We start from the raw sequence: 27,977 nt of genomic DNA on the forward strand, positions 1-27,977 counted from the left end.
TCACTGATGGAGATGGGGAGGTCCAGGAGGGGGAGGGAGGTGTCAGAGATGGTCCAGGTAAATTTAAGGTCGGGGTGGAATGTGTTGGTGAAGTTGATGAATTGCTCAACCTCCTCGCGGGAGCACGAGGTGGCGCCAATGCAGTCATCAATGTAGCGGAGGAAGAGGTGGGGAGTGGTGCCGGTGTAATTACGGAAGATCAACTGCTCTACGTAGCCAACAAAGAGACAGGCATAGCTGGGGCCCATACGTGTGCCCATGGGTACCCCTTTGGTCTGGAGGAAGTGGGAGGATTCAAAGGAGAAATTGTTAAGGGTGAGGACCAGTTCGGCCAAACGAATGAGAGTGTCGGTGGAGGGGTACTGTTGGGAACGTCTGGAGAGGAAAAAACGGAGGGCTTGGAGGCCCTGCTCATGGCGGATGGAGGTGTAGAGGGATTGGATATCCATGGTGAAGATAAAATATAGGTAATAGTGATAGCTTGTTTTACTCCTTTCGTCCTTGGAGTTGTTATTCACTCATGACATGTGGATATTGCTGGCTAGTTGTTCTTGAGATGGTGGTGGTGAACTTCCTTCTGGAACCACTTCTGCCCACATGCTGTAGTTTTGACCTATAGTGCCCTTAGGGAGGTCAGACTTCCAGGTTTTCACCCAACAACAGTGAAGGAACAGTGGTATATATCCAAATCAGACTGGAGAACTTGGAGGGAAACTTGAAGATGGTGGTATGTATCTGGTGTCCTTATCCAGGCAAGGAAAAAGGAAAGCTGATGATTCAGACCATTATCAGGTAGAAATAGTTTGGCTTTGATGGAGTTAGCCTATATTATGATAGGTACTGGAAAAGCACAGCAGGTCAGGCAGCATCTGAGGAGCAAGAAAATTGACATTTCACGCAAATGCTCTTCATCAGGAATGAGGCTGCAAGTCTCTAGGGTGGAGAGACAAATTGTTTGGGGGGGGGGGAGAGGGGTAGCTGAGAGAGCAATAGGTGGATGGAGATGAGGGTAAAGGTGACAAGTCAGAGGGGAAGGTGGAGCAGATAGGTGGGAAGGAAGATTGATAGATGTGACAGATCATGAGGACGGTGCTGAGCTGGAAGCCTGGAACAGGGGTGAGGTGGGGGAAGGGGAAATGAGGAAACTGGTGAAATCCACATTAATGCCATCGGGTTGAAGGGTTCAGAGGCAGAAGATGAGGTGTTCTTCCTCCAACCGTCAGGTGGTAAGGGAGTGGTGATGGAGGAGGCCCAGAATCTGCATGTCCTCAGCAGTGTGGGAGAGGAAGTTGAAATGTTCGGCCATGGGGAGATGTGCTTGATTGGTGCAGGTGTCCCAGAGATGTTCTCTGAAGAACTCTGCGAATAGGTGTCCTATGTCCCCAATTTAGAGGACACCGCATCGTGATCGACGTGTCTTGTGAAAGTGCAGGTGAAACTTGGGATGTGGAAGGCTTCTTTGGGGCCTTGGATGGAGGAGAGGGGGTTGCATGTTTTGCAATTCCTGCAGTGGCAGGGGAAGGTGCCAGGAGAGGAGGGTGGGTTGTTAGGGGTGTGGACCTGATGAGGTAGTTGCAGAGTGAATGGTCTTTACAGAAAACAGGTAAGAATAGGGAGGGAAATATATCTCTGGTGGAGTCCTTTTGTAGTTTGCAGAAATGGTGGACGATGATGCGATGTATATGGAGGTCGGTGGGGTGAAAGGTGAGGACCGGGGGATTCTGTCCTTATTGCAGATGGAGGGGTGGGGTTCGAGGGCGGAGGTGTGGAACGTCGATGAGATATGCTGGAGGACATCCTAAACCATGTGTGAGGGGAAATTGTTTTTCAAGAAGGAGGCCATTTGGTGTATCCTGTGGTGGAATTGGTCCTCCTGGGAGCTGATGTGGCGGAGGTGGAGGAATTGGGAATAAGGAATAGCATTTTTGCAGGATGGGAGGAAGTGTAATTCAGGTATCTGTGGGAGTCGGGTTTGTAGAAAATGTCAGTGAGTCGGTTACTGTTGATGGAGATGAAGATGGAGATGTTGAGGAAGGGGAGAGAGGTATCAGAGATGGTCCAGGTGAATTCACGGTCTAGGTGGAATGTGTTGAAGATGGAGGATGGGAACAATTTCTGGCTGTAAGAGCTGCTCCTTTTTTTGAGGTATTTTAGGTGTTGGAGGTGATTTCCTCAAATTCCAGGAGCAGCAATTACTGTTTTATATGCTGTTGCATGGTTTTGGAACTTTGGTAAAAACAAGTCAAAACAATAGCAGTTTAAAAGGGAGAAGAGCAGACAAAGGAAGCACATGGTGAGGATAGTCAGAGAGAGAACCTGCACAGTTACCACCTTTGCTGTTGAATTTGTGTATTGCTGGACATCGGAGTGCATCTGGGAAAATTAACACAGTGAAATTCACAACTAATCTTGGAGGAACTGTTGGGCGAAGTTCTCAGCACAGAATCAGATAAGTTAATTATTTTAAGTCTGTCCAAGAGAAAGGCTGCAGTAGTGGGTACAGTGGATTCTTTCTTGATTATATGTTTTTGGAGATAAGTCTCTTGATTAAATTTAAATATAAGCCATAACTCTTAATTTAACCTGGGGCAGTGTTTGTAGAGGAATAAGACGGTGTTATTTTCTGGGTCTGTAGATTGTGAAGGAGCAAAAATGGCCTTTGCAGTGATATGTAGTACTTGTCAGATGTGGGAATTTAAAGAGAGTTTAAGGGTTACTGCGGATTAAAACTGCCATAAATGCTGTTGGATGCGAATCTCATCAGATTGAGTGGATTGGTTGGAGAGACAGATAGAAGCGACGAGGAATTTGCAACAGCAACAGTATGTGATGGATGGCAGTTATAGAAAGGGGGGAATGTCTCAGATACAGTCACATAGACGGGTTAACTCCAGGAAGGGTAAGAGGGGTAGGCACCGAGGGCAGGCGACTTTTATGGATATACCCATTTCAGACAGGTATGCTGTTTTGGAAAAAGTAGGGGGTGATGGATTCTCAGGGGAATGTAGCACAAACAGCCAAGTTTCTGGTATTGAGACTGGCTCTAATGCAACGAGGGGTACGTCGGCTTCCAAGAGATCAATTGTGTTCGGGGATTTTGTAGTCAGAGGTACAGACAGACATTTCTGTGGCCAGCAGAGAAAAAGCAGAATGGTGAGTTGTTTCCCTGGTGCCAGGATCAAGGATGCCTCAGAGAGGGTGCTGAATGTTCTCACGAGGGAGAGGGTCTAGCAAGAGGTCATTGTCCCCATTGGAACCAACGACATTGGAAGGGAAAGATTGAGACTCTGAAGGGAGATTGCAGAGAGTTAGGTAAAAATTTAAAAAGGAGGTCCTTAAGGCTTACTCCCAGTGCTATGAGCTAGTGAGGGCAAGAATAGGAGGATAGAGCAGATGAATGCATGGCTGAGGAGATGTTGTATGGGAGAAGGATTCACATTTTTGGATCATTGGAATCTCTTTTGGGGTAGAAGTGACCTGTACAAGAAGGACGGATTGCACCTAAATTGGAAGGGGACTAATATACTGGCAGGAAAATTTGCTAGAACTGCTCGGGACGATTTAACTAGTAAGGTGGGGGGGCGGGGGAACCCAGGGAGATAGTGAAGAAAGAGATCGATCTGGGAACAGAAGTGAGTCAAACAGTCAGGGTAGACAGGGACAAGGTAGGACTAATAAATTAAACTGCATTTATTTCAATGCAAGGGGCCTAACAGGGAAGGCAGATGAACTCAGGGCATGGTTAGGAACATGGGATTGGGATATCATAGCAATTATGGAAATATGGCTCAGGGATGGGCAGGACTGGCAGCTGAATGTTCCAGAATACAAATGCTACAGGAAGGATAGAAAGGGAGGCAAGAGAGGAGGGGGAGTGGCATTTTTGATAAGGGATAGCATTACAGCTGTGCTGAGGGAGGATATTCCCAGAAATACATCCAGGGAAGTTATTTGGGTGGAACTGAGAAATAAGAAAGGGAAGATCACCTTATTGGGGTTGTATTATAGACCCCCCCAATAGTCAAAGGAAAATTGAGAAACAAACTTGTAAGGAAATCTCAGCTATCTGTAAGAATAATAGGGTAGTTAAGGTAGGGGATTTTAATTTTCCAAACATCGACTGGGACTGCCATAGTGTTAAAGGTTTAGATGGAGAGGACTTTAAGTGTGTACAAGACAATTTTCTCATTCAGTATATGGATGTACCTACTAGAGAAGGTGCAAAACTTGACCTACTCTTGGGGAAATAAGGCAGGGCAGGTGACTGAGGTGTCAGTGGGGGAGCACTTTGGGGCCAGCGACCATAATTCTATTCGTTTTAAAATAGTGATGGAAAAAGATAGACCAGATCTAAAAGTTGAAGTTCTAAATTGGAGAAAGGCCAATTTTGGCTGTATTAGGCAAGAATTTTCAAAAGCTGATTGGAGGCAGATGTTCGCAGGGAAAGGGATGGCAAGAAAATGGGAAGCCTTCAGAAATGAGATAACAAGAATCCAGAGAAAGTATATTCCTGTCAGGGTGAAAGGGAAGACTGGTAGGTATAGGGAATGCTTGATGACTAAAGAAATTGAGGGTTTGGTTAAGAAAAAGAAGGAAGCATATGTCAGGTACAGACAGGATAGATCGAGTGAATCCTTAGCATATAAAGAAAGTAGGAGTATACTTAAGAGGGAAATCAGGAGGGCAAAATGGGGACATGAGATATTTTTGGCAAATAGAATTAAGGAGAATCCATAGGAATTTTACAGATATATTAAGGACAAAAGGGTAACTCGGGAGAGAATAGGGCCCCTCAAAGATCAGCAAGGAGGCCTTTGTGTGGAGCCACAGAAAATGGGAGAGATATTAAATGAATATATTGCATCAGTATTTAATGTGGAAAAGGATATGGAAGATATAGACTGTAGGGAAATAGATGGTGACATCTTGCAAAATGTCCAGATTACAGAGGAGGAAGTGCTGGATGTCTTGAAACGGTTAAAGGTGGATAAATCCCCAGGACCTGATCAGGTGTACCTGAGAACTCTGTGGGAAGCTAGAGAAGTGATTGCTGAGATATTTGTATCATCTTACTATGACCTCAGAATATCTCACTGCTCTTGACTGCCAATGAAGGGAGACTGATAAGCAAGGTTAGATCTCACGGAATACAGGGAGAACTAGCCATTTGGACAGAACTGGCTCAAAGGTAGAAGACAGCGGGTGGTGGAGGGTTGGTTTTCAGACTGGAGGCCTGTGACTAGTGGAGTATCACAAGGATCGGTGCTGGGCCCTCTACTTTTTTGTCATTTACATAAATGATTTGGATGCGAGCATAAGAGGTACAGTTAGTAAGTTTGCAGATGACACCAAAATTGGAGATGTAGTGGACAGCGAAGAGGGTTACCTCAGATTATAACAGGATCTGGACCAGATGCGCCAATGGGCTGAGAACTGGCAGATGGAGTTTAATTCAGATAAATTCGAGGTGCTGCATTTTGGCAAAGCAAATCTTAGCAGGAATTATACACTTAATAGTAAGGTCCGAGGGAGTGTTACTGCACAAAGAGACCTTGGAGTGCAGGTTCATAGCTCCTTTTAAGTGGAGTCGCAGGTAGATAGGGTAGTGAAGAAGACGTTTGGTATGCTTTCATTTATTGGTCAGAGTATTGAGTACAGGAGTTGGGAGGTCATGTTGCAGCTGTACAGGACATTGGTTAGGCCACTGTTGGAATATTGCGTGCAGTTCTGGACTCCTTCGTATCGGAAAGATGTTGTGAAACTTGAAAAGTTTCAGAAAAGATTTGGAAGGATGTTGCCAGGGTTGGAGGATCTGAACTACAGGGAGAAGCTGAACAGGCTGGGGCTGTTTTCCTTGGAGCTTTGGAGGCTGAGGGGTGACCTTATAATTTTGTAAACCTCTGAGGGGCATGGATAGGATAAATAGACAAAGTCTTTTCCCTGGGGTCGGGGAGTCCAGAACTAGAGGGCATAGGTTTACGTTGAGAGGGGAAAGATATAAAATAGATCTCGGGCAACGTTTTCACGCAGAGGGTGGTACATGTATGGAATGAGCTGCCAGAGGATGTGGTGGTGGCTGGTACAATTGCAACATTTAAGAGGCATTCGGATGGGTATATGAATAGGAAGGGTTTGGAGGGATATGGGCCGGGTGCTGGCAGGTGGGACTAGATTGGGGTGGGATATCTGGTCGGCATGGACTGGTTGGACCGAAGGATCTGTTTCCATGGTGTACATCTCTATGATGAACTATTTAACCTTCTCATGGGAACACGAGGTGGCGCGTATGCAGTCATCGTCAATTTTCCTGTTCCTTGGATGCTTCCTGTCCTGCTCTGCTAACCTTGACTGTAATGTCCAGCATCTGCAGTATTCACTTTTGCGTATATTGTGGAAGGACCAAGAGTGTGGGGGTGGGTAAAGAATATGGAAGAAGGTGTTCACACCTTTAAAATTTGTGGAACTCAATATGGAGTCTTGATGGCAGGAGTCTTGCAGCAGACCACGGACACAAATAACGTCCAACAACCACGGTGGGATGGTGAAGTCACAGGCTATCAGAAGCTCAGGGTTGTGTTTGTGGATAGTGTGTGATGCAAAGCAATCAACCTGTCTCTGTTTTGTCTCCCCAGTGTAGAGGAGATCTTGTTGTGAACAGCAAATACAGACTAGATATCGTGATGTTCAGTCAATCACGATTTCACCTAGAAGGTGTTTCTAGGGACTTGGGATAGTGAGGAGGGAGTGAGAATGTGTATAGAGTATAAGCAGGCAGGGAAATCGTTAAACTGAGTTTTGTGAATTGAGGGGTTCAGCTGAGTATGACTCGATCAGATTAGAATTTAGTTAACAATAGGGAACTGCAGACAAGGGTAATGGGTTAACAAGGTGGAAAAGGATTTATTGTGTAAAGCAATTTAACAAGATGAGGTAGCATTCAGAATGTAACAAGGTGAAAAGTATCCATTGTATGAGTCCAGTTAACAAGGTTAAGAACATTCATTGTATAACAGTAAAGGGCTTTGTCCCCGCTATTGATACACATTGATTGTAACGGTCACCCAATTAATATGCATGTTGCCTTATTTGGATGCTTCTCCCTGTAAAATAACACTCCAGTTCATTTGAGAAACTGCTGTTCCAGAGAAGACAGTGAAGTCATGTCACAGTGCACTTGGGCGATTGTTCTCTCTCCCTCCAGGGCCAGGAATAAAGATTTTTAGATTAGATTAGATTCCCTACAGTGTGGAAACAGGCTCTTTGGCCTAACAAGTCCACACCGACACACTGAAGAGTAACCCACTCCCTCTGACTCATGCACCTAACACTAGGAACAATTTAGAATGGCCAATTCACCTGACCTGCCCATCTTTGGATCGTGGGAGGAAACCAGAGCACCCAGAGGAAACCCATGCATACATGGGGAGAATGTGCAAACTCCATACAGACAGTTGCCCGAGGCTGGAATTGAACCTGGATTCTGTGCTGTGAGGCAGCAGTGCTAACCACTGAGCTACCGTGTCGCCCAGATGAAGGAGGTAAAACTATACTGTCTGAGCGTTTTGCTTCGACTGAGGGAGGAAATGTGACAACGGGAGAAACTAAGTGAGGCAGATCTCACACTTCCTTTGGTCGGGAAAGTCCACTGGGAGTGTGGGAAGGTGTTTGGGAATGGATGGATGGTACCTGTGGAAAGCAGACATGTGTGGAGTGGGTAAATATATCTGGTAGTGACATCCTACAGGAAATGGTGACTTTTGCATGCAAGTGGGGAGTTGGGAAGTTAGGATTGGGGGTCCCGATTGATAGGGTTGAAGGCAGAAGTGTGGGAAATGGGTCAGACATGGCTGGGAATCTTGGCTTGAGGAAAATGATGGACATTTCTGAGGCCCTCCCCTGCATCATAAGAATGAAGAAGGTGAAGAAACTGGGAGAAAAAATGAGTCTTTTAAAGGAAGCCATCTGTGAAGATCTATAGTCTAGGTGAGTCTGGGAATCGATAGGTTTGAAGTGATTTCAGTAGAATTCTCCCCAGAAGTGGAAACAGATGTTGAGAAAGGGAGGAGTCAGATGGGCCAAGTAAAGGGGAGAGCACAGTGGAAATTGGAAGTGAAATTGATTTTAAAAATTTTACAAGTCTGGACTAGGGGGAAAACAACATTTAGTGATGTCATTAATGTACTGGAGAAAGAATTGTAGGCAGGGATCTGAGGAGGATTGGAATAAGGAATGTGCCATAATCTTACAAGGAAATGAGCGTAACTGGGCCCATGGTCAGACTCATGGCTATAACCTTTGATCTGAAAGTGGGAGGAGTTAAAGATGATGATGCTCAAAACTGGGACAAGCTTGACCAGGTGGAAGGGGATGGTGTTGGATGGGGACAGTACAGACCTTTTTGACCCATTGTCGATTACTTCTGTGAAGTTCTTAAAATTTGTGCTGAGACTGGAGTTAATCCTTTGTCTCTCAAAATCACCAAATTTACCTAACCTCTTCACATTGTTCAGTTTTTAAAGTCAAATTTTAAAGTCATAGAGTCATAGAGATGTATTGGGTTGCGACTGTCTTGAAAGTTAGAACTATAATATCTTTACTGGACATAACACATGAATGATATTTTTGGAACTTGAATTTGTTTCAATAGCACATGTCAGCATCTGTTCATTTAGTGTACACTCCCATTCTTTGTATATCTTTATCAAGCGTTTGCTTCGTATTCATATCTTGGTTAGATTTCATTTTTCTATTTGCCCTTCCACTCATCTATTTTCCAAACCTAAAACTCTTGTTATATCTGCACATTTTGAGATTGTGTTCCCTTGTGTCAAGTTCAAATCATCTTTTGCATTTTGAAGGTAAAGCAAGTCTTAACCATTAGGGTAACCTGCTATCCTCCTTGAACTCAAGCAGGAGCCATTATTCCAAATCTTTGCTTATTATCTATCAAACAATTCTTTTTTGCTGTTGTATTTCTCTTTGAATGTTCCAGTTATGTGCCTAAAATGTCTCAACCTGTGTTTTCTTTTACAATTGCCTTGTTTCTGAGAATATTCTGTTCCTTAATGTGGAATCATATTACTTTGTATATTTAAATGCTAACATGACTGTAAACCTGAATCTGTAATTTTAAATATTGAAGCTTTTTTTTTGCATGATCCAATTTCCCACCAATATTTGTTCAGAGCAGGCTTTGACTTCATAAGCATAGCCTGAGGTTGAGGCAGTCAATGACCAAGGCGCAATATAATGAGTCAGTTTCTGTTCACGTACATTTGCTATCTAGACCTGGTGATGTGCACAAGGCTGGAGCTTTCACTCTTTTTACCTTGAATCTTTGTGCATATTAGTAAATTATAATTGCTCAGCTGTTTCTATAATTGTGGTTGGCTATCAGATACGGGCGATAGGTGGAAGGAGGTTAAGGTGAGGAGGTGGGGGCGGAGAGGTCGGGGTAGAAGATTGCAGGTCATGAAGGCAGTGCTGAGTCCGAGGGTTGGGACTGAGATAAGGTGGAGAGAGGGGAAATGAGGAAGCTGGAGAAATCTGCATTCATCCCTTGTGGCTGGAGGGTTCCTAGGCGGAAGATGAGGTGCTCTTCCTCCAGGCGTCGTGTTCTCCTCCTTGGCTATCAGATACACAAATATTGGTTCGCCTGATGTATGTGGCCTCTTTTTTTTTTTTATTATTTTTTTTTGTCTTGGGATTTTGGCTTCCTCAACAATTTTGTAGTTGATAGGTTTTTTTTGTGCACCCACTCCCACAGTGGATGTTGGATTTGCATTTATTGGGATTTCTATTCAAAACTCAACCTGGAAAAATTAAATAAAATTAATTAAAAATTTTACTCTTTTTCCACAACGCATTGTCATGTTCCTAATATCTAATCTAAAAGAGACAGCAGCTGATTACCAACTGGGATGCAGGATGGTGGAAAATAAATTAAAAGGATAACATAAAAACATTTTGTATAACCAATAGAAACCTGCATTTCATGGTTGTAACTCGTTTCAGTTCTTCAGTTTCAATTAAACTCTAGCTCAGCCTCAGGGAAGATGTACAAGGTCAGGGAAAAATTGCTATGAGTAAAGTACTGTAGATGCTGGAAATCTAAAACAAACACAATGTTGGAAAAAGTTAACAGTCTGGTAACACTCTGCAAAAGAAACTGGTTTAACATTTCGAGTCCGCAATGACAGTTCTTCAGAACTGCTAAGATTAATGTCATTTACTGTACCTGGTTGCAGAAAAGGGATCAAGCAAGTTTCTATTGTTGAAAATATAAACATTTAGTAGTCCTGCCAACATCAGAGGAAAGAAGAGGAGTTGATGATTCACGATGAAGACCTTTCATCAGAACTTCATGTTATGATAGTTTACTGATGTATTGTTTCCTGTTTCTTTCTACACTTATTACCAAACCTAGTGGTCATTTTGTGCTTAGTTCAAAAATACCTGCATTTTGTTTTGGGATTTTAGTGGTATTGCGCATTGCAAATAATTGTTCTGACTTCCTGCATTTACTGCAATCCGGCCGCAAGAGGATGTTCCTGGATCTACATGGAGTTGGTTTGCCAAATATTGGTTTCTTTACATTATAATCTACAATTTCATAGGAAAGGTTTGGAGGTATGTGGGCCAGGAGCAGGCAGGTGGGCTAATTTAGTTTGGGTTTATGTTTAGCATGGCCTGGTTTGACAGAAGGGTCTGTTTCTGTGCAGTATGATTCTTCACATCCAGTTGTTGCATACGTTTAATGTTTTATAATAAAAAGTTCATCAGTATTTAATAATATTATCCCAAAGTGTCCAGTCTGTGATTGTATTGCTTTCCATTTCATGGCCTTATCTCGCTTCCCCCCCCCCCTCTCTCTTTTTCTCCCTGCTGAATGTACAAATCGAAAGAGAAACTAAGATTGCCTCTCTTTTATGGTCATATTGCAGTTATTCAGGAGCAGTGTACCCAATTTGTGAGGGTCAATTAACCAAACTTACCACCACCTTTTGTAAGATATTATTTTACATGAGTCTTTTACTAAACCACCTAAGTCAGGCCTTGTGTGTTTAGACCATTCAGACCATTTGGTGTAACTCTTGGTATTAATGGTAGTGATGCAGAAAGTTTGTCCGTGCGCTAATGTGACATTCTTCTGAAATTAGAGGCACAAGTGACCTTGTTCATGTTACAGGAAAAGTAAATATCAAATTTACTCTTGATATTTAAGGGTGGCACAGTGGTTAGCACTGCTGCCTCACAGCGCCAGAGACCCGGGTTCAATTCCTGCCTCGGGCAACTCTGTCTGGAGTTTGCACATTCTCCCCGTGTCTGCGTGGGTTTCCTCCCACAGTCCAAAGATGTGTAGGTCAGGTGAATTGGCCATGCTAAATTGCCCGTAGTGTTAGGTGTAGTGGAATGGGTCTGGGTGGGTTGCTCTTCGGAGGGTCGGTGTGGACTTGTTGGGCCGAAGGGCCTGTTTCCACACTGTAAGTAATCTAATCTAAAAAGTAATCTAATGTAATCAAGTCTGAAAGTTACAATGCCGCTTCAGATGTACAAAGTCTTATTAGTTAAACAATGAAAAAATTCCATTCTTGAATGTTTTTCATGATATTACTTTTGAGTATTAACTTACTATCTCTTAAAACTGTTGTAAACTTCATTGTGCATTAGGTTTAAATTGTATCTTCATATTCTAATGTTTTAAGACAAATGCTAAAGTATAGTTAGAAATTACATTGTTCTGTTAAGTAGAATATTTGTTTCAAACCGTTTTGCAGAAAAAAATGCTACTTCCTTATTTTGCAGTGATGTCTTGGCACTACCCATCTTCAAGCAAGAAGATTCGAACCTCCCTCCTGAGCATGAAACGAAGCATCCACCATTCCAGTATGTGCTGTATGCAGCCACATCCCCTGCTGTTAAACTACATGATGAAACACTCACCTACTTGAACCAAGGTATGTTTAATAAAGAGGATTAGCACCATGCTGTGTCTATGTGCTTCCTAGCTCATTGACTTAATGCTTGGAAACATTCTTATTATACCTTTTCAATGAATAATACCCCTTTTTAAATATTAAACCTCCTATAATGCAGACGACGTGCATCTTTCTCTACTTTTTGTTCTGTTGTGTGTCTTGTGAGCTCATTTTGTCACCTGGCACTATTCCTCCTTGATCCCCTTTATTACTAAAATTTTGATCACCTAACTTTGCCTGTATTGGGTGATTTATAAATGGGTTTGTCTTAATTACTGACTCTGGGTAATAAATGGTGTGGAGCTTTGATGGATAAATGAAGTTGTGCTCAGTCATGCTTTAACTGAATGGCAGAATAAGCTTCAGTTACAGACCTTCAGGCTTTCCAGATGTTTGACAAGATTTTGATAGCTCAGGAAAATGGATTATTTTAGAAGAGATAACATAGAATTTTGGATTTAATTTCATTATATTACAGGTATCAGATCATGTATCATCTTTGGAGAGAGAAATGTAGGGTTAATGAACTTTGTTCAGAGTGGAATATTCCACCATTGCTTTTTGTTTCAGATTTCATAAAAGCACAGCACAGTGAGGCCATTCAGCACATTGTGCCTATCTGGCTCTGTTCTTCTGCCATTCCAATGTTTTCATTAATCTGCTGGTACCCACTGTCAAGGTGGTGCATGCTAGATGAGTCAATATGTAAAAGAAATTCTTGCAGATATTTTTGTATTTTACTGGTAATTGGCATTGCTTTTATAGTTTGATCCATCTTCCTGGTACAGCTACTTTTAATTTAATGTTTCTTTATTCAAAGAATTCAAACAATAATATAGGATCTAACATGTGAATGGATTTAAATTTTAAAAATAAACTTCAGTGGCCATTACTTTGCAGTTGAACCCCTCTGGGCCTATTTTATTAGACTTTAAAATCATTTTATAGTTGGTTTGAACTGAGACCTAAATATCAAAAAGTAACTTTTGAATTCCACAGGTCAATCTTATGAAGTCCGAATGCTAGATAATCGTAAAATAGGAGATTTACCAGAAATAAGTGGGAAAATGGTCAAGGTGGGTTACTTTTTTAAAATTGTGTTTTAGTAAATTACTGTTAGTGCAAATAAAAGACTAAATCATTGACGGATATTAAATTGTAATGGTTTGAATGTTTGTTTTTCTTTGTATAGTGTGAATCTAGCCAATATGTGAGAAGCCTTTGAACAGTTATTCTCCACTAAAGCCAATGAAAGAAAGTTGCTAGCTTTTAAATTCTTAAAAATATTGATATTCTGTGAACTGTTCTGTTTGTCACATTTAGTATATTTCAAAACTTTCAAGTTTCATGGATTTTCCTTCTCTAAAGGGAAAATCTCTATCTGGTGTCATAAAGATCAAGATTTCAAGTGTGCTAAGAGAGCTAGGTAAATACAATTGAAAGTGTTACAGCTGTGTATGGTGCATGTGTGTAAATATATATATATATATTTATATAGTTTGTATAATAAGCCGTATGTCTTCACAGATGCATTGTTAGCAAACGTTACTAGATAATTTTGGCATAGGGATCCTAGCTGTTTGCATCTACCTCCCACCTAGGATAATATTCCTATTGGTACCTTTGATACAAGAAGTTAACTTGGCCAAGAATAAAGATTGAATTTAGGGCAAAGCAAGCAGTGGGTGAAGAAAGTACATTTAGCAACCCATAGTACATTTATTTCAGTACAGTCAAGTTTGGCAGAAGTTCCATGATTCACTGACCCTTTAACAGAGAAGATAATTGTGACTTCTACCTTTTCAATACTAGAGTATAGTGAGAGTTGTATTCCATGATCGTAGACTACAATACACTGAGCATCAACAACTGGAAGGTTGGAAATGGAACCGGCCTGGAGATAGACTCCTTGATTTAGGTAAGTTTTCTGTAGTAGACTGGTCTTGCTTTTGTGTTTGTTTTTTTTTTCCCATTTTTTTCCTTTTCAAAGTTTGGCATGTTATGTGTTGTATATGTTACAGCATGTGCAGGGCATAATAAAACTTTGTTTTAGGCATGAATTGACATGCTATAGTGGCAGTAATAGAGACCTACCCGTCTGAAAGGAAGGGAGATTTGGGAAGTCAACATAGAGTTAAAAGTTAATCAGGAAATGTGGGGAGAAAGAAAATAAGGTTGTTTTGGCTATGTTGATCAAAGAAACTTGCAAAACTGGAAAGGAATGATGTGCTTGAAGACCCTATCTTTGGATTTATTTGGCTAGAGTTCAGGAATACTAGAGGAAATGTTGTTCTGCTGTAGGTTCATTATATACCAAGTAGTGAAAAAGAGAGGAGTGGAGGGGGGCACCACATTAGCACACTAGAAAGGTATCCTCATTCCAGTGTTATTAATTGAGTTCTGTAGTCTTGAACCTGGCTGGGATTAGTAACAACATAATGATTGATAGAGCTGAGAGATTTATGAATTGCATCCAAGAGAAGTGGCATGATTCATGTATTTCCAGAAAATAAAAGTTCTGGGTCTAATTCTGAGAAATGAAGAAAAGCATATAGAACATCATTGAGTGTGACAGTGATTTGAGAAACAAGCCACATCAGGTTTACAGGTTCAGGAAAAGGATGAAGTATACTATTTATCTAAAGGAGGGCTAGCATCAGTGAGTTCAGAAGGGTTATGGTTTGGATAATTTATTTGACTGTGGAGCAAACACAGTCCTATGACTGAGAAGATGTGCTACCCTGGTTGAATAAAGACCTAAATGTAAAACTGAGAAAGGGACCTGTGATAAACATAACGTTCATGGATAGTGGAAAAGCAAGTTGAATATGGATACTGCAAAGATTGACTGAGCTACACTCAAAAGTAATATGGACCTCAAAGGTCTTCACTAATCATGCAAGTAGTAGAAGTATGGTCAGAGAAAGAATAGGGCTGGTTAGAAACCATAAAATTCACCTGGGCACAATGAAATAGGCATTTTCATTTTTGATAAGATGCTGCTGCCAGAGTAACTGTAAAGAAGAAAGCAATTTATAGTAGATAGGATTAAAAAGTATGTACTTAATTGGTAGCTGTCCTCAAAGTGATAAATCAACTGGTGTTGATGGGATGCATCTTAAATTGCACAGGGAAATAAGGGTGAAAATAGTGGAGGCTCTAACCGTTTAATCTTCCTCTGATACAAACGCCAGACATAAATTCAGCAATTATAGCCAGTCGAAGCTATGCCAGAACAATGGAAACATTTTATGACTATTATCCAGAAGAAAATTTAAATTGGCATTCAGCCAAATATGGACTAATAAAAGTCAGTGCAAATTTGTTAAAGACACAATATTTGACTAACTTGAGTTCTTCAAAGTAATGGAGAGAATTGATTAGCCTAGTGCAATTCATGTTCTAAATATGGATTGTTAAAAGGTTTTGACAAGGTACCACATGACAGTCTTGTGATTAAAGGGCCAGTGACGACAAACTAAGTGACTTAAGTTCATGTGTCAAAAAACAGTGAGTGGTGATTGAATGGTTTTTCAGACTGGAGTGAAGTGTACAATGATGTTCCTTTGGAGTTGATATTGGGGCCACTGACCTTTATGTAATATTTGTGACGTGGACTTGGTATGTATTTTCTGAATTGCAGAATTGGTTCCTTCAAATATTTCTTACCCCAAAAGTTTTATATTTTACCATGTGCAATACTCTACATTCCTCAGCAAAAGAATTTGCACAATAAGTTATTAACTGCAATGTATTAAATACAATGAAAATGTTATACTGTTTTAATTTGGCTCTACCTAGTGGCAAAAGTTAGTATGTGCAGTTCTGTAGCGGCTTCAGCAGTCTTCGACCACAAGATATATAGGAGGAAAATTAAGCCATTTGGCCATTGAGTCTGTTCCTCCATTTGATCGTGGCTATTATGTTTCTCAAACCCATTCTCCTGCCTTTTCCTTATATGCCTTGATCCCCTTACTCATCAAGACCTGTCTGTCTCTGTCTTAACTACGCTGGATGACTTGGCCTCTATGGTCCCCTGTGGCATTGGGTTCCACAGATTAACTACCTGCTGGTTGAAGAAATTCCTCATCTCTGTTCTAAGGGATTGTCCCTTCACTCTGAGTCCATACCCTCAGATCCTAGTCTCTTCTCCCGGTGAACATATCATCTCTATATCCATTCTATCTAGGCCACTCGGTATTCTGTAAGTTGCAATGAGACTAATTTGAATTGGCACTTGAAAACATTGAGTGACCACAGGAGCAAGGGAAATTTTTTGAAGCTTGAAAAGAATTCAGATAAGAAAAGACCTAGGTTCGCCTATCAAAGTTAAGTCCAACCATTGCTTTATGTAAAAAATCATGTAATCTGTGCTAAGCATCGAAAGGAATTGAGACAATTTAGCTCAGGCTTGTGATCTGAACTTTGGTACTTTGAAATTTTGTTCCTTGTCTATTCTTTATTCCACCCATAATGTGAGTCAGACTGACTGTCTGTCTTTTGTGTGTCTTGTTTGTGTGTGTGTTTGGAAAAAGTTTGCTAGACAATTCAAGTTGTCCTCTTCTAATTTAAATAGAGATGTCTAGGAAATTAATCCTGGTCTGTTGTAGCTTTAAGTTTAGTTGATTTTTTTTAAAAAGAGGTATTGTTTAAAGTGGAAAGTTGTGGATTAGGAGTCCTTTCTTTGCTATTTAAGTTGTGTGTAACACTAATTTAGTTATTTTCTGTTAATGAAGTAAACTAGTGTGAATTGCTTTTGTCCTGAATAGAAGTCAGTCTGACAAATTGGTCACGAGGGATTTAGTGCAGTTTGTGATGCTTAATGCTGGTGAATGATTATCCGTGCTCTCTTCCCAGTTACATCATGACACAGAGATAATGTTTCTGCTGACCGGGGAGGGGGGGGGGGCGCGGGGATCTGTGCATGGTCCAGAACAAGGCAACTCAATCTTGGGATATTTGCTTAGTCTCTTTGGACTGAGATGAAGACAAATTTCTTCAGTCAGAACATGTTTTTAAAATATTTTTATTGAAAAATAGATTTTTTAATATTACAATGAATACAAAACAATACAATTCAAAACAGTGCGAAGAAAGAACATCAAAAAAAGTGAAAAACCCAAACCACCCTCATGAATAATGTATAAATATGTGTAGAAAAAAAAATAAAAATCCAACTAACTACCTAATTAAATAAATAATAACCAACAACAAACTAATAAATAATAATAGTTCAGCTCAGCCAAACAAAACACTCACTCTCTAATATCGAGAGATTAGTTTTCACATATTCATACACCCGGAGTTCCCCTTCTGGATATTGGACTCGTAAAGCACAATTGTTACAGCTATATAAAAGCCCTTATTAATGTGGCAGACAAATCTGTGTCCACGTATTCCAAAAAGGGCCACCACGTCTTATAAAAATTCTCAGTCTTGTCTTGTGGTGTACCATACTTCTGAGAAAATCCAAGGGTATATGCTCCAAAACCATCTTCTGCCAACCCGACAGACCCAGAGGATGTTCGGATACCCAACCTAATAAGATATTAATTCTTGCGCAGAAAGTGAGGGTGTTGAAAAGTTAATTTTTCTTATGCGCATCTACAGGGAACACACTGGGCAGGCCAAGAAGAGGAGAGATTGGGTCCTTCTCTTCCCCACCCCACCCCCACTGCCCTTTACACCCAAATTCCCCTCCATTGCATCCATCACAGCGCTCCAGTATGTTTGAAGCTTACCACAGGACCAGAGACAATGACTAAGAGTGCCCGTACCAACCTTACACTTTGGGCATGTTGAAGATACTCCTGGTATAAATTTTGACAAACGATCTGGAGCCATGTGGACCCTGTGGAGAATCTTCAATTGTAAAGCATGGGTCCTATTGCACATTGATATCTTTCTTGCTTTTTCTCAAGTATCTTCTCATACCTCTGAGGAGATGTCAACCCCTAGCTTGCTCTCTCGCACCCTGCAGAGTCGATTGAACTCATCTAAGGGGGGCATCCCCAATTGATGATGTAAAGTGCTACCAAAAGTGTACTCTTAGCACTGAGCACCCCCCCCCCTCCCTATTTTGGATTTGTAGGGATCAGTCAAAGTGTAGTTTTTTTTTAATAAAATCCCTAACTTGGGAAAAAAATGAAGGAGGTCCCTGTTAGCTCTTATTTCCTTGCTAATTGATTAAAGGGCATCATTGTGTCTCCCTCAAATAAATTGCCCATGCAAGATGCTGCCCAATGTTTGAATCCTGTATCTATCATCCCCATATGAAAACCCAGCTTACCCACTATAGGCGTAAGAGAAGATGTTTTGCCAATATTGCGTTCCCTCTGTCGAATTACCTAACTTGACTCCATTTGGTAGTAATCTGCCTTCCTGTTCTTGCCACCAAAGTGGATAACCATACATTTATCCACGTTAAACTGCATCTGCCATGCATCTGTCCACTCACCTAACCCGTCCAGGTCACCCTGTAATCTCCGAACATCCTCCTCACATTTCACCCTGCCACCCAGCTTTGTATCATCAGCAAATTTGCTAATGTTACTATTAATACCATCTTCTATACCATTAATATATATTGTAAAAAAGCTGCGGTCCCAGTACTGATCCCTGCAGTACCCCACTGGTCACTGCCTGCCATTCCGAAAGGGAGCCGTTTATCATTACTCTTTGTTTCCTGTCAGCCAACCAACTTTCAATCCAAGTCAGTACTTTGCCCCCGATACCATGCACCCTAATTTTGCTCACTAACCTCATATGTGTGACTTTATCAAAGGCTTTCTGAAAGTCCAGGTACACTACATCCAAGGGATCTTCCTTGTCCATCTTCACAGTTACATCCTCAAAAACCTCTCTGTGACCATTTTAAATGGGAATCCATATTCGCCCTCAAGTCCTAGCACATTTGTAAGAGGCGTAGCCTCTGATTTTGCAAAATTAATCTTTTACTCTGAAAAGGTGCCAAATGTTCTGATGCATTGTATCAGGCGAGGCACTGAAACTGCTGAATGTGACAAAAAAATGAGGGCATCATGTCCATACAATGCATTCTTATATAATTTTGACCCCACACGGAGCTGATATATTAGGATCCCTACGAATGGCCTCTGTCAATGGTTCCATCACCAATGTTAAAAGCAATGGCAAAAGGGGACAGCCCTGCCGACTGCCCTAAAAATGTTAAAATTGCCTGATGGTACCCCATTGGTGATGACTGCAGCGAGAGGGTCTCTGTAGAGAACCTTTACCCATCTTATAAAGGCTTCGCTCAAGCCAAACCACTCCGGAGCATAGAAAAGGTACGGCCACTCAACTTGGTCAAATGCCTTCTCCGCATCAAGAGAAACTACCAATCCCTGTATTGACTGTTGTTGACATGCTTGAATTATATTAAGCAGCTTCCGAACATTATTGGAGGATCTGCAGCCTTTTATGAAGGCTGGCTAGTCCTCTTTAACAATAGAAGGTAAGACAGTCTCCAGTCTTAATACAAGAGTCTTAGAGAGAATTTTTAAGAGTGAAATGGGCTTGTACGAAGCATAGTCCTCAGGGACCTTTTCCCTTTTTGTCACAATAAGCAAAATATCAACCTCTCTCAGGGATAGCAGGAGATGACCATGACTGTATAAGTCATTAAAGATGTTGAGCATTGGGACTGACAATATGTTTACAAATCTGTATAGAATTTGCTGGGAAGTCCATCAGGACCGGGTGTCTTTCCACTCTGAAGCTGCTTCACAGCCTACTGCACCTCTTGCTCTGCTAAGGGGGTATTGTGAAAAGACTCATGTTCAGGGGTCATGCCCGGGAGCTCCAGACCTTGGCCTGCCCCTCCTCACCACCCTCAGATTGGTATAACTCAGAGTAAAATCTCTGGAATAGAACATTAATCTTTTCGGAATCACATGTTAGGTTGCCAGACCCTTCCCTAATCAATGTAATGGCTTGAGGAGCACTCCTTTTCCTGGCAAGATATACTAGGTACTTGCCTGACTTGTCACCATGCTCAAACAACCTTTTCTTTATGAAAGTTTAGCTCATTCTTCGCTGTCAGCGAGAGCATGGAATTCAGTGCAGACCACAGCACTGTAATCCTCTGTAGCTTGACCAACGACGGCCTGTCAAAGTAAGCTGACTTCAACTATGCTTCGAGAAGATGTTGCTGTTTGCCCTTCTTCCGACTGACAGAGTAGGAAATAACTAACTCCCAGAACAGGCTTTGGTAGTTTCTCAAAGGATGGATAGGCCACTAACTGAGCCTGAGTTAATGTCTAGCAATGCCCAAAATTCCCTAGAGAAGTACTCCACAAACTTATTATCCTTAAGCACAAAGGGATCCATTTGCCACTGCCTTGGGCCCACTGTAACGTCCTTAATCTTTACCAACAGGTACACTGGAGCACGATCGGAGATAGTAATATGACCAATAGTACAAAATGCCACCAAGTCCAGGATTGCCATGGGGGTCAGCAAAAAAATCAGTCCTGGTGTGACATCTGTGTGGTTTGGGGAAAAAAAGTAAAATCCCTGCCTGTAGGGTGGAGACGCCTCCACACACAAATCCACTAATTGTTTAGGTTGTACAGAGGGTATCAAGGGGCCTTTGGGCAACCTGTCTACCGTGGGATCAATGAAACAATTAAAATCTCCTCCTATAATGATATGCCAGGTCTCGAGACTGATCAATTTAGAAAACTCATCTACCAGAAATATGAGGGGATGGGCCAGAGGGCAATAAACATTTAAAACACCATATTCTTCCCTGTTTATCTGGGCTTTGAGAATTACAAACCTCCCGTGTGTGTCTTTAATGCACTCTAGTAACTTTAGTGGTTAGGAGGAATCTTCCATTTTAGCCACTTTCCTACTTCTGGTATTAAAAAATAAGAAGTAAACCTGATCAAAGCCATTCTGCTGTAGTTTCAAATGCTCCCTATCATTCAAGTGTGTCTCCTGTAACAAAGAAATATCCACCTTTTTTTCCTTTCTAAGACTCGAAAATACCTTCTTCCTCTTAGTTGGTGAGTGTCGGCCCTTGATGTTCCAAGTACACCATTTAATCGTCATTAGCCATAACCTTCTGCAGTAACATTTAGATTCCAGAGAGGAGGAACTCAAACCTTAGACCTCGAACCTTGCTGAGCCTTAGTGTCGCAAGGCCCATTGAACATGAAAACTACATAAACTGAAACCACTACAGTTAACAAAGTCATCCCAACCATTCTTCCTCTTCCTCTTCCTCTTCCTCTTCCTCTTCCTCTTCCTCTTCCTCTTCCTCTTCCTCTTCTTCCTCTTCCTCTTCCTCTTCCTCTTCCTCTTCCTCTTCCTCTTCCCCACTAGCTAGAGCTGCACCGCAAACGCGAGTAGAATAGAAAGGAAATACACCATAGAATAGCAATGTGAATAAAGACATCATCCTCGGTATAACTTTAGCAATTAGAAGTATACATCTCGACCACCACCAAACATATAGTTTAGACCAGATTATTACCAATAAAAAAGATAAGAAAAGAAAGCCCCGACCAGACTTCCTCTTTTTTAAAAGAAATAAACAAGAGATATACCCAAGTAGCACTACTATTTATACATAGTAAATTGTTCAGATTAATTTGTCCACAAAGTCTCTTGCCTTCTCTGACCTGTCAAAGACATGTACAGATCCACCTGAGGTGATCTGAAGCACCGCCGAATACCTCAGAGTACTGGATCCCAAGCTCCCTCAGTCTTCTCTTGGTGCTGTCATAGGATTTTCTTTTCTGGATCACCGCTGCTGAGAACTCCTGGAAGAACATTATCTTAGAGCCCTTGTAAACCAGGGCCTTCAGGTCCTTCCCCTGGATTCTGGAAGATTCCATGGTTCTCTCCTTATATCTATAATGATGAAACTGCACCAAGATAGGACAAGGACGTTGATCCAGACCTGACCTCCGTGACCCGGTGAGCCCCCTCAATCTTCAAGCCTCTCATTCCATCCTCCAAGTTGAGGAATTTCGGCAACCAGCCCTCAAATTCCACATGCCGCTCACCTTCCTTACCCTCTGGCAGACCGATGACCCAAATTCTTTTTCTTCTGCCCCTGTTCTCGAGGTCCTCAACTTGGTCAAGCACATTACGAACCTGCACCTCCAAGACTTTGATCCTATCCTTGGAGGAACCAGTATCAGCTTCCACCACCGTGACTGTGTTCTACCTCATCCGTCCTTTACTTCAGCTCTCCTAGCTGCTGTTCATGCGTCTGCAGCATACTAGAGATTGGGGCCAGTTTCTCCTCTATCTGCTTACCCAACATCTTGCAAGATTTCGCGAGCTCCTTCACCAGGCCCTACTAAGAAATAGAGTCCGAGGATGCTGCAGGCCCGGCCTTTGGACGTTCCTCCTCCCTTCTTTGGCATCCCTCGACGGCAAAAACTGAGGTAAGTTGATTTTTAACAGTTTCCTGGGACTCCACGACCTTTCCTAAGTCCCAGGATGTTGCAGTGGTCCAGGTAGGGTGGATCAAAAATTCATCACACTTGTGCTGCTGTTTAGGTCACCGCCATCCAGCTGTGATCATCTTGAGTGGTGGAGCAGGCTTGATGGGCAGAATTGCCTACTGCTATTTTCTGTTTTCACTTCTAGTTATATTAAAGTGAAACAATGTTGGGCTGAGTCAATGTTAGGGTTTTTGCTGTATTACATACTGTTAACTGAACTCAGAAATCCATCTTCGTATTTTGAAAGTTGGAAATGCAATAATTAGTGAAACTACAATAAAATTCTAGGAAGTTTTAGCAAAATAGGCTGATGCTCAGCTGAAGTGGAGAGAATGGCCAATTGATATGCTTTGGTAAGAATGAAAATGTGGAATATGCGCTATTTGATTTTTAAAGAGATGCAGGAAACACAGAAACCTTGGTCTATATACAAAAATCTTTGAAGGTGACAAGACTGTTTTGAAAAGCCTATGAGGAAAACTTGAAGAGTTCCTTGGCTTTGATAGAGGAATAAGTACAAATGCATTAAAATTGGGCCAGCAGTTAATAAAACAATTTTAGTTAAGTATCATCTTGAATATTATGTTCTGTTCTGCATACTATACTTAAGGAAAGTAATCAAGATCTTAGTCAGGGTGCTAGAAGTGATTTATAAAAATAATACTAGAAATTAGGACTTCAGTTATGAGCTTGTTACCCCTGTAAAATGCAGTAGGGTGCGAAGATCTTTAGTAAATTTGGTCAAATTGTGACTTGCTTTGTTAGAATAAATAAAGATGCAAGTATTTCCAATGGTTCAGGATTGGTAACCAGATCTCAAATTTAAGATGATTGGCCAAAATGTCCTATGGTGACTTTTTTTTTGTGCATAGCAAGTTGTGATCTGGGTACACTTTCTAGTACAATAAATAGTTGTAAGGAAAAAAAATGCAGGCTTATAGGTATAGAACAGGAGTGGTATTATTTGTAGATTGCAGTCAAATGGTTGGCATGGGTACAATAAGTCAGATGGCCATCTTCAGTTTTGAATAATTTTGTGGATCCTTTTTAATGTTGAAATTGGAAGTGTTTTTCTGTTCTCATAGTTAATCTTGTAATCAATCTATTTTTCTGGTACAGTGAAGCACATACTTTAGATGTACAGACTTACTGTCATGATAGTACTGTTTTCTAAATCTGTCCTTGATATGTTCTGAACGTATCAATATCAAACCATGAAGTCATGCACTTTGCTTTCTTTAAAAGAAAAAGTTAGGTGAAACTAAAACAAAATTCAAGTTGGCCTTGAAGAGAAAAATAATTGACATAATAACAAGACTTTCAGCACTCCAGAAGTTGTTCCTAATCTGGACCCATCTGTGATCAGAATTCCTCAAGTAAAACATTAGCCTGGATTTTGATCAATGAATAAATGGCATGAAATGTTCATTAACATACTTCCAATGGACGTTTTCATAATTTTCTGTTCTATTCTATTCAATATTCTTACCTATATTGAAGAGCAAATAACTGAATATCTGCTCAACCTTGAAGATTGAATAATCTTCACTGAGATACAGTGCTAAGAATTTCACATTATATATTAATCCCTAAATTAACCTTGAGTCTAATGCACCTAGCAATTTGCAATGGCATTCAGGACCAGTGTTGAACATACTCAAGGTCATCCTTACTTGTCCATTGATGCTAGCTTCATTCATTCTTCCAGCTTTTTAGCCATGGCATTCTTATTGCTCAAACATACAGCACAATTTGACATTCAGCTGTCTCGCAGCAGGAAGATAAAGCTAACGGGATAAGAATGCCTGCATCTCCTCAATTCATACCATAGCATCAGAGTAGTAAGGGTATGGAATGCTTTGCCTGCAACGGTAGTAGATTCGCCAACTTTAAGTACATTTAAGTCGTCATTGGGCAAGCATATGGACGTACAAGGAATAGTGTAGGTTGATTGGGCTTAGATTGGTATGACAGGTCGGCGCAACATCATGGGCCGAAGGGCCTGTACTGTTCTATTATGTTCTATGTTCTATCATGGGCTCAACTGTGCTGAAGTTTGATATAATGTTGTACCTTGTGCCTTTGTCAAATCCCAGCTCACCTACATTTTATTATCTTGCATTTCTGCTAAATTCTGTCCAAGCCAGCATTTATTGCCTATCCCTAGTTGTCCTTTAGAAAGCAGTGCTAAGCTGCTGTCTTGAACAAAATGCAGTCCATTTGGTGTAGTTACACTCACCGTGTGGTGAGGGAGGGAATCTCAAGATTTTCACCCAGTAAGTGAAGGAAGTGCTATCCATGGTACTTGTGGTGGGTTTGGAGGGTATAGTTTAGGAAGCCTTGATGAATTTCTGCAGTGCAGCCTTTGGACGGTACGCATTGATGCTTTATTTGCATCATTTTTGGAAGGAGTGAACATTTGTGGACATGATGCCAAACAAGCAGCTGTTTTGTCCTGGATGGTGTCAAATGTCTTGGTTTGTTATTGGAGCTGCAGTCATCCAGGAAAGAGTATTTTGTCACACCTGATTTTGAGGAGTTGGTGATGAGTTACTTATTACAGGATTCCTAACCTCTAACCTGCTCTTGTATCCACAGTATTGATGGAGCTAATGCAATGCAGTTTCTGGTTACTGGTAATTTCCAGGCCATTGAGAGAAATTCAGTGATAATGTCATTGGATGTTATGGTTTGATAGTTCAATTTTCCTTTATTGGAGGTGTTAAAGCCAAAAATATTGCTTTCCACTTGTCAGTCTAAACCTTGGTATTGTCCAGGTCTTGTTGCATTTGGACATGGACTGCTTCAGGAACTGCAGAATTATGAATGTTGTTGACATGAAGCAATCATGAGATAACATCTCCACTTAGAATTGTTACAACATAGAGATAGTAAGCCAAATCAAAGCAGCCTCACTACCACTGGATTCACGTTCAATGACCCTCAATTGCTCAGTTGTTTCTATCTAGAGCATATAAATAATAGATCTTGGACAGTAAGCTCATAAATTTAAACAGAAATTAGTAACTGATTATTAAGAATGTACTTTTAGCAGAATGCTGATTAAAATTTAAAGCCGTCTAATTAATAAATATGATCTTAACCCCAGACAGACAGAGACGCATGCAATTAAGGGATAAATTCAAAAAGGAAAGCAAAAGATTTGTAATTTGTCAGTTTAATAACCGTTTTAGCAGTAAATATCAGGCCCTCATGAAATCCATGAGCGATGGGTTGTAAATAGTGATAAATTTGTAAAATGTCCATGTTATAGAGGAGGAAGTGCTTGATGTCTTAAAATGCAAATGGTGGATAAATCCCCAGGACCTGATCCTAGAACTCTGTGGAAAGCTAAGGAAGTGATTGCCGGTCTCCTTGCTAAGATATTTGTGTCACCAGTAGCCACGGGTGAGATACTGGAAGACTGGATGTTGGCTGAAAGTGGTGGTGCCGTTATTTAAGAAAGATTTAGGAAAAGCCAGGAAACAATAGACTGGTGAGCCCGACGTAAGTTGTTGGAGGGGATTGAGCAACAGAATTTGAATATACTTGGATAAACGAGGATTGAATAGGGATAGTCGACATGGCTTTGTAGGGAATCATGTCCCACGGACGAGATTGATTTTGATTTTTGAAGAAGTGACAAAGATGATTAAACACAGCAGTGAATGATGTCTATATGGACGTCAGTGTGGTGAAACGGTTAAAAATTATGTCCCAATACATGTGTGAATCTAACCGGAATGGAGGTGTTGCTTAGTCCCGTGTGAATCTTATTACACACCTCCCCGTGTGAATCTTCTTATCTGTATGTAACCAGAACGGAATGTGTTTTTTAGCCTTGCTCTGTTGTTCACATGAATGTTTATATCTGGAAAAGAGTATATCAGCTGGAAAAGTCTCCAGTTCGGTGAGTCTGCTCCGGGGTTACGTTTAACCGCCGAGCGTGGGTTGTTGGCAACCGCTCTACGAGAACTGACGGCTCCCAGTTCCGGTAACATGTAGAGTGAGTATAAGCCAGACCCGTTGGTTGTGGCGACGCTGCGGGGAATAAAATGCCCATGTTCTAGCAGACTCGCCTCTTGGTCGTTTGTTCTGTGTCAGACTACTCTCCTACGAACCTGACCTTGAGAATTTTTTAAAACAGTCAGCAAGGTTAGCAAGGTTGAATCACCTAGAATTCAGAGGAGCTAGCCAATTGAAGGTAGGGGACAGAGGATGGTGTGGAGGGTTTTTGGAACGGAGGCTGGAGTAGAGTGGTGTGCCACAAGGATCGGTGCTGGGTCCAGTACTTTTCTTCATTTATATAAATGATTTTGGATGTGAATATCAGAAGAATGGTTAATAAGTTGCAGATGACATCAAATAGATGATGTAGTGGACAGCAAAGAAAGTTATGAGTACAACGGGACCACAATCCGATGGGCCAATGGGTTGAGGAGTGGCAGATAAAGTTTTGTTGAGGTTAATGCGAGGTGTTGCATTTTGGTAAGGCTAATCAGGGCAGGACTTATACACTTAATGGTCAGGTCCTGGGGAGTGTTACTGAACAAAGAGCCCTTGGGGGATAGGTTCATAGTTACTTGAAAGTGGAGTTGCAGGTATCAAGGGAGTGAAGAGTGCGTTTGGTATGCTTACCTTTTTGGTCAGTGCATTGAGTGCAAGAGTTGTGGGTGTACAGGACATTGGTTAGGCCACTTTTGGAATACTGTGTTCTATTATGGTCTCCTTGCTGTCGGAAGGATGTTGTAAAACTCGAAAGGGTTCAGAAAAGATTTAAAAAGATATGGTTGGGATTGGAATGTTTGAGTTATAGAGAGAGGCTGAATATGCTGGGCTATTTTCCCTGGAATGTAGAAGTCTAAGGATGACCTTTTTATAGAGTTTTAGAAAATCATGAGGGGCATGGATAGAATGAATAGCCAAAGTCTTTTTCCCAAGGTAGGGGTGTCCAAAACTAGAGGGCATAGGTTTAAGGTGAGAGGGGAAAGATTTAAGAGACCCGAGGGATAACTTTTCTCACACAAAGGGTGGTGTGTGTGTGTGTATGGAATGAGTTGCCAGAAGTGGTGTAAGGCTGGTACAATAACAATATTTAAAAGGCATCAGGAAGGGTATATAAATAGGAAGGGTTTAGAGAAATATGGGCCAAATACTAGCAAAGGGACGAGATTACTTGAGGATATCTGGTTGCCATGGATGGGTTGGACTGAAGAGTTGGTTTCCGAACTGTTAAAGTCTGACTATATATCTTAAATTGCAATGACATAGACCAATGCAAATAGCTTCTCTAAACTCTGGAGACTCACTTGCTTCTTACAGGCTGGGATTATTTTCTCCAAACTTGTAGCAAGTCGAGAATTGGAGAATAATGAAAGAGCAAAGTCAAAAACAAAAACACCCAATCTGGAAGCTTCTAAAACAAAACTGCACCTTGCCCAAAACCCAGTCAGGGTCAGTTCACTCTTTGTTATCTGTTTTCCTTTCAGTATTCTCTGGTTGGCTGGCCAACACCTGT

The 27,977-nt window shown here is 41.2% G+C and overlaps 1 protein-coding gene across 7 annotated transcripts in view; it reads left to right on the forward strand.

Annotated features, from left to right (window-relative positions):
• Nucleotides 1-27,977, forward strand: part of LOC122549303 (upstream-binding protein 1-like) — a 144,378-nt gene that overhangs the window by 74,438 nt on the left and 41,963 nt on the right. For all 7 annotated transcript variants that reach the window (XM_043688891.1, XM_043688893.1, XM_043688895.1 and 4 more), the window contains 3 exons: nt 11,806-11,957; nt 12,978-13,054; nt 13,791-13,896. In XM_043688891.1, the coding sequence (XP_043544826.1) occupies nt 11,806-11,957; nt 12,978-13,054; nt 13,791-13,896 (335 nt within the window). The remainder of the gene's footprint in view (nt 1-11,805; nt 11,958-12,977; nt 13,055-13,790; nt 13,897-27,977) is intronic.

Source organism: Chiloscyllium plagiosum, chromosome 4 (assembly GCF_004010195.1).
Source record: "Chiloscyllium plagiosum isolate BGI_BamShark_2017 chromosome 4, ASM401019v2, whole genome shotgun sequence".
NCBI classification, from domain to species: Eukaryota; Metazoa; Chordata; class Chondrichthyes; order Orectolobiformes; family Hemiscylliidae; genus Chiloscyllium; species Chiloscyllium plagiosum.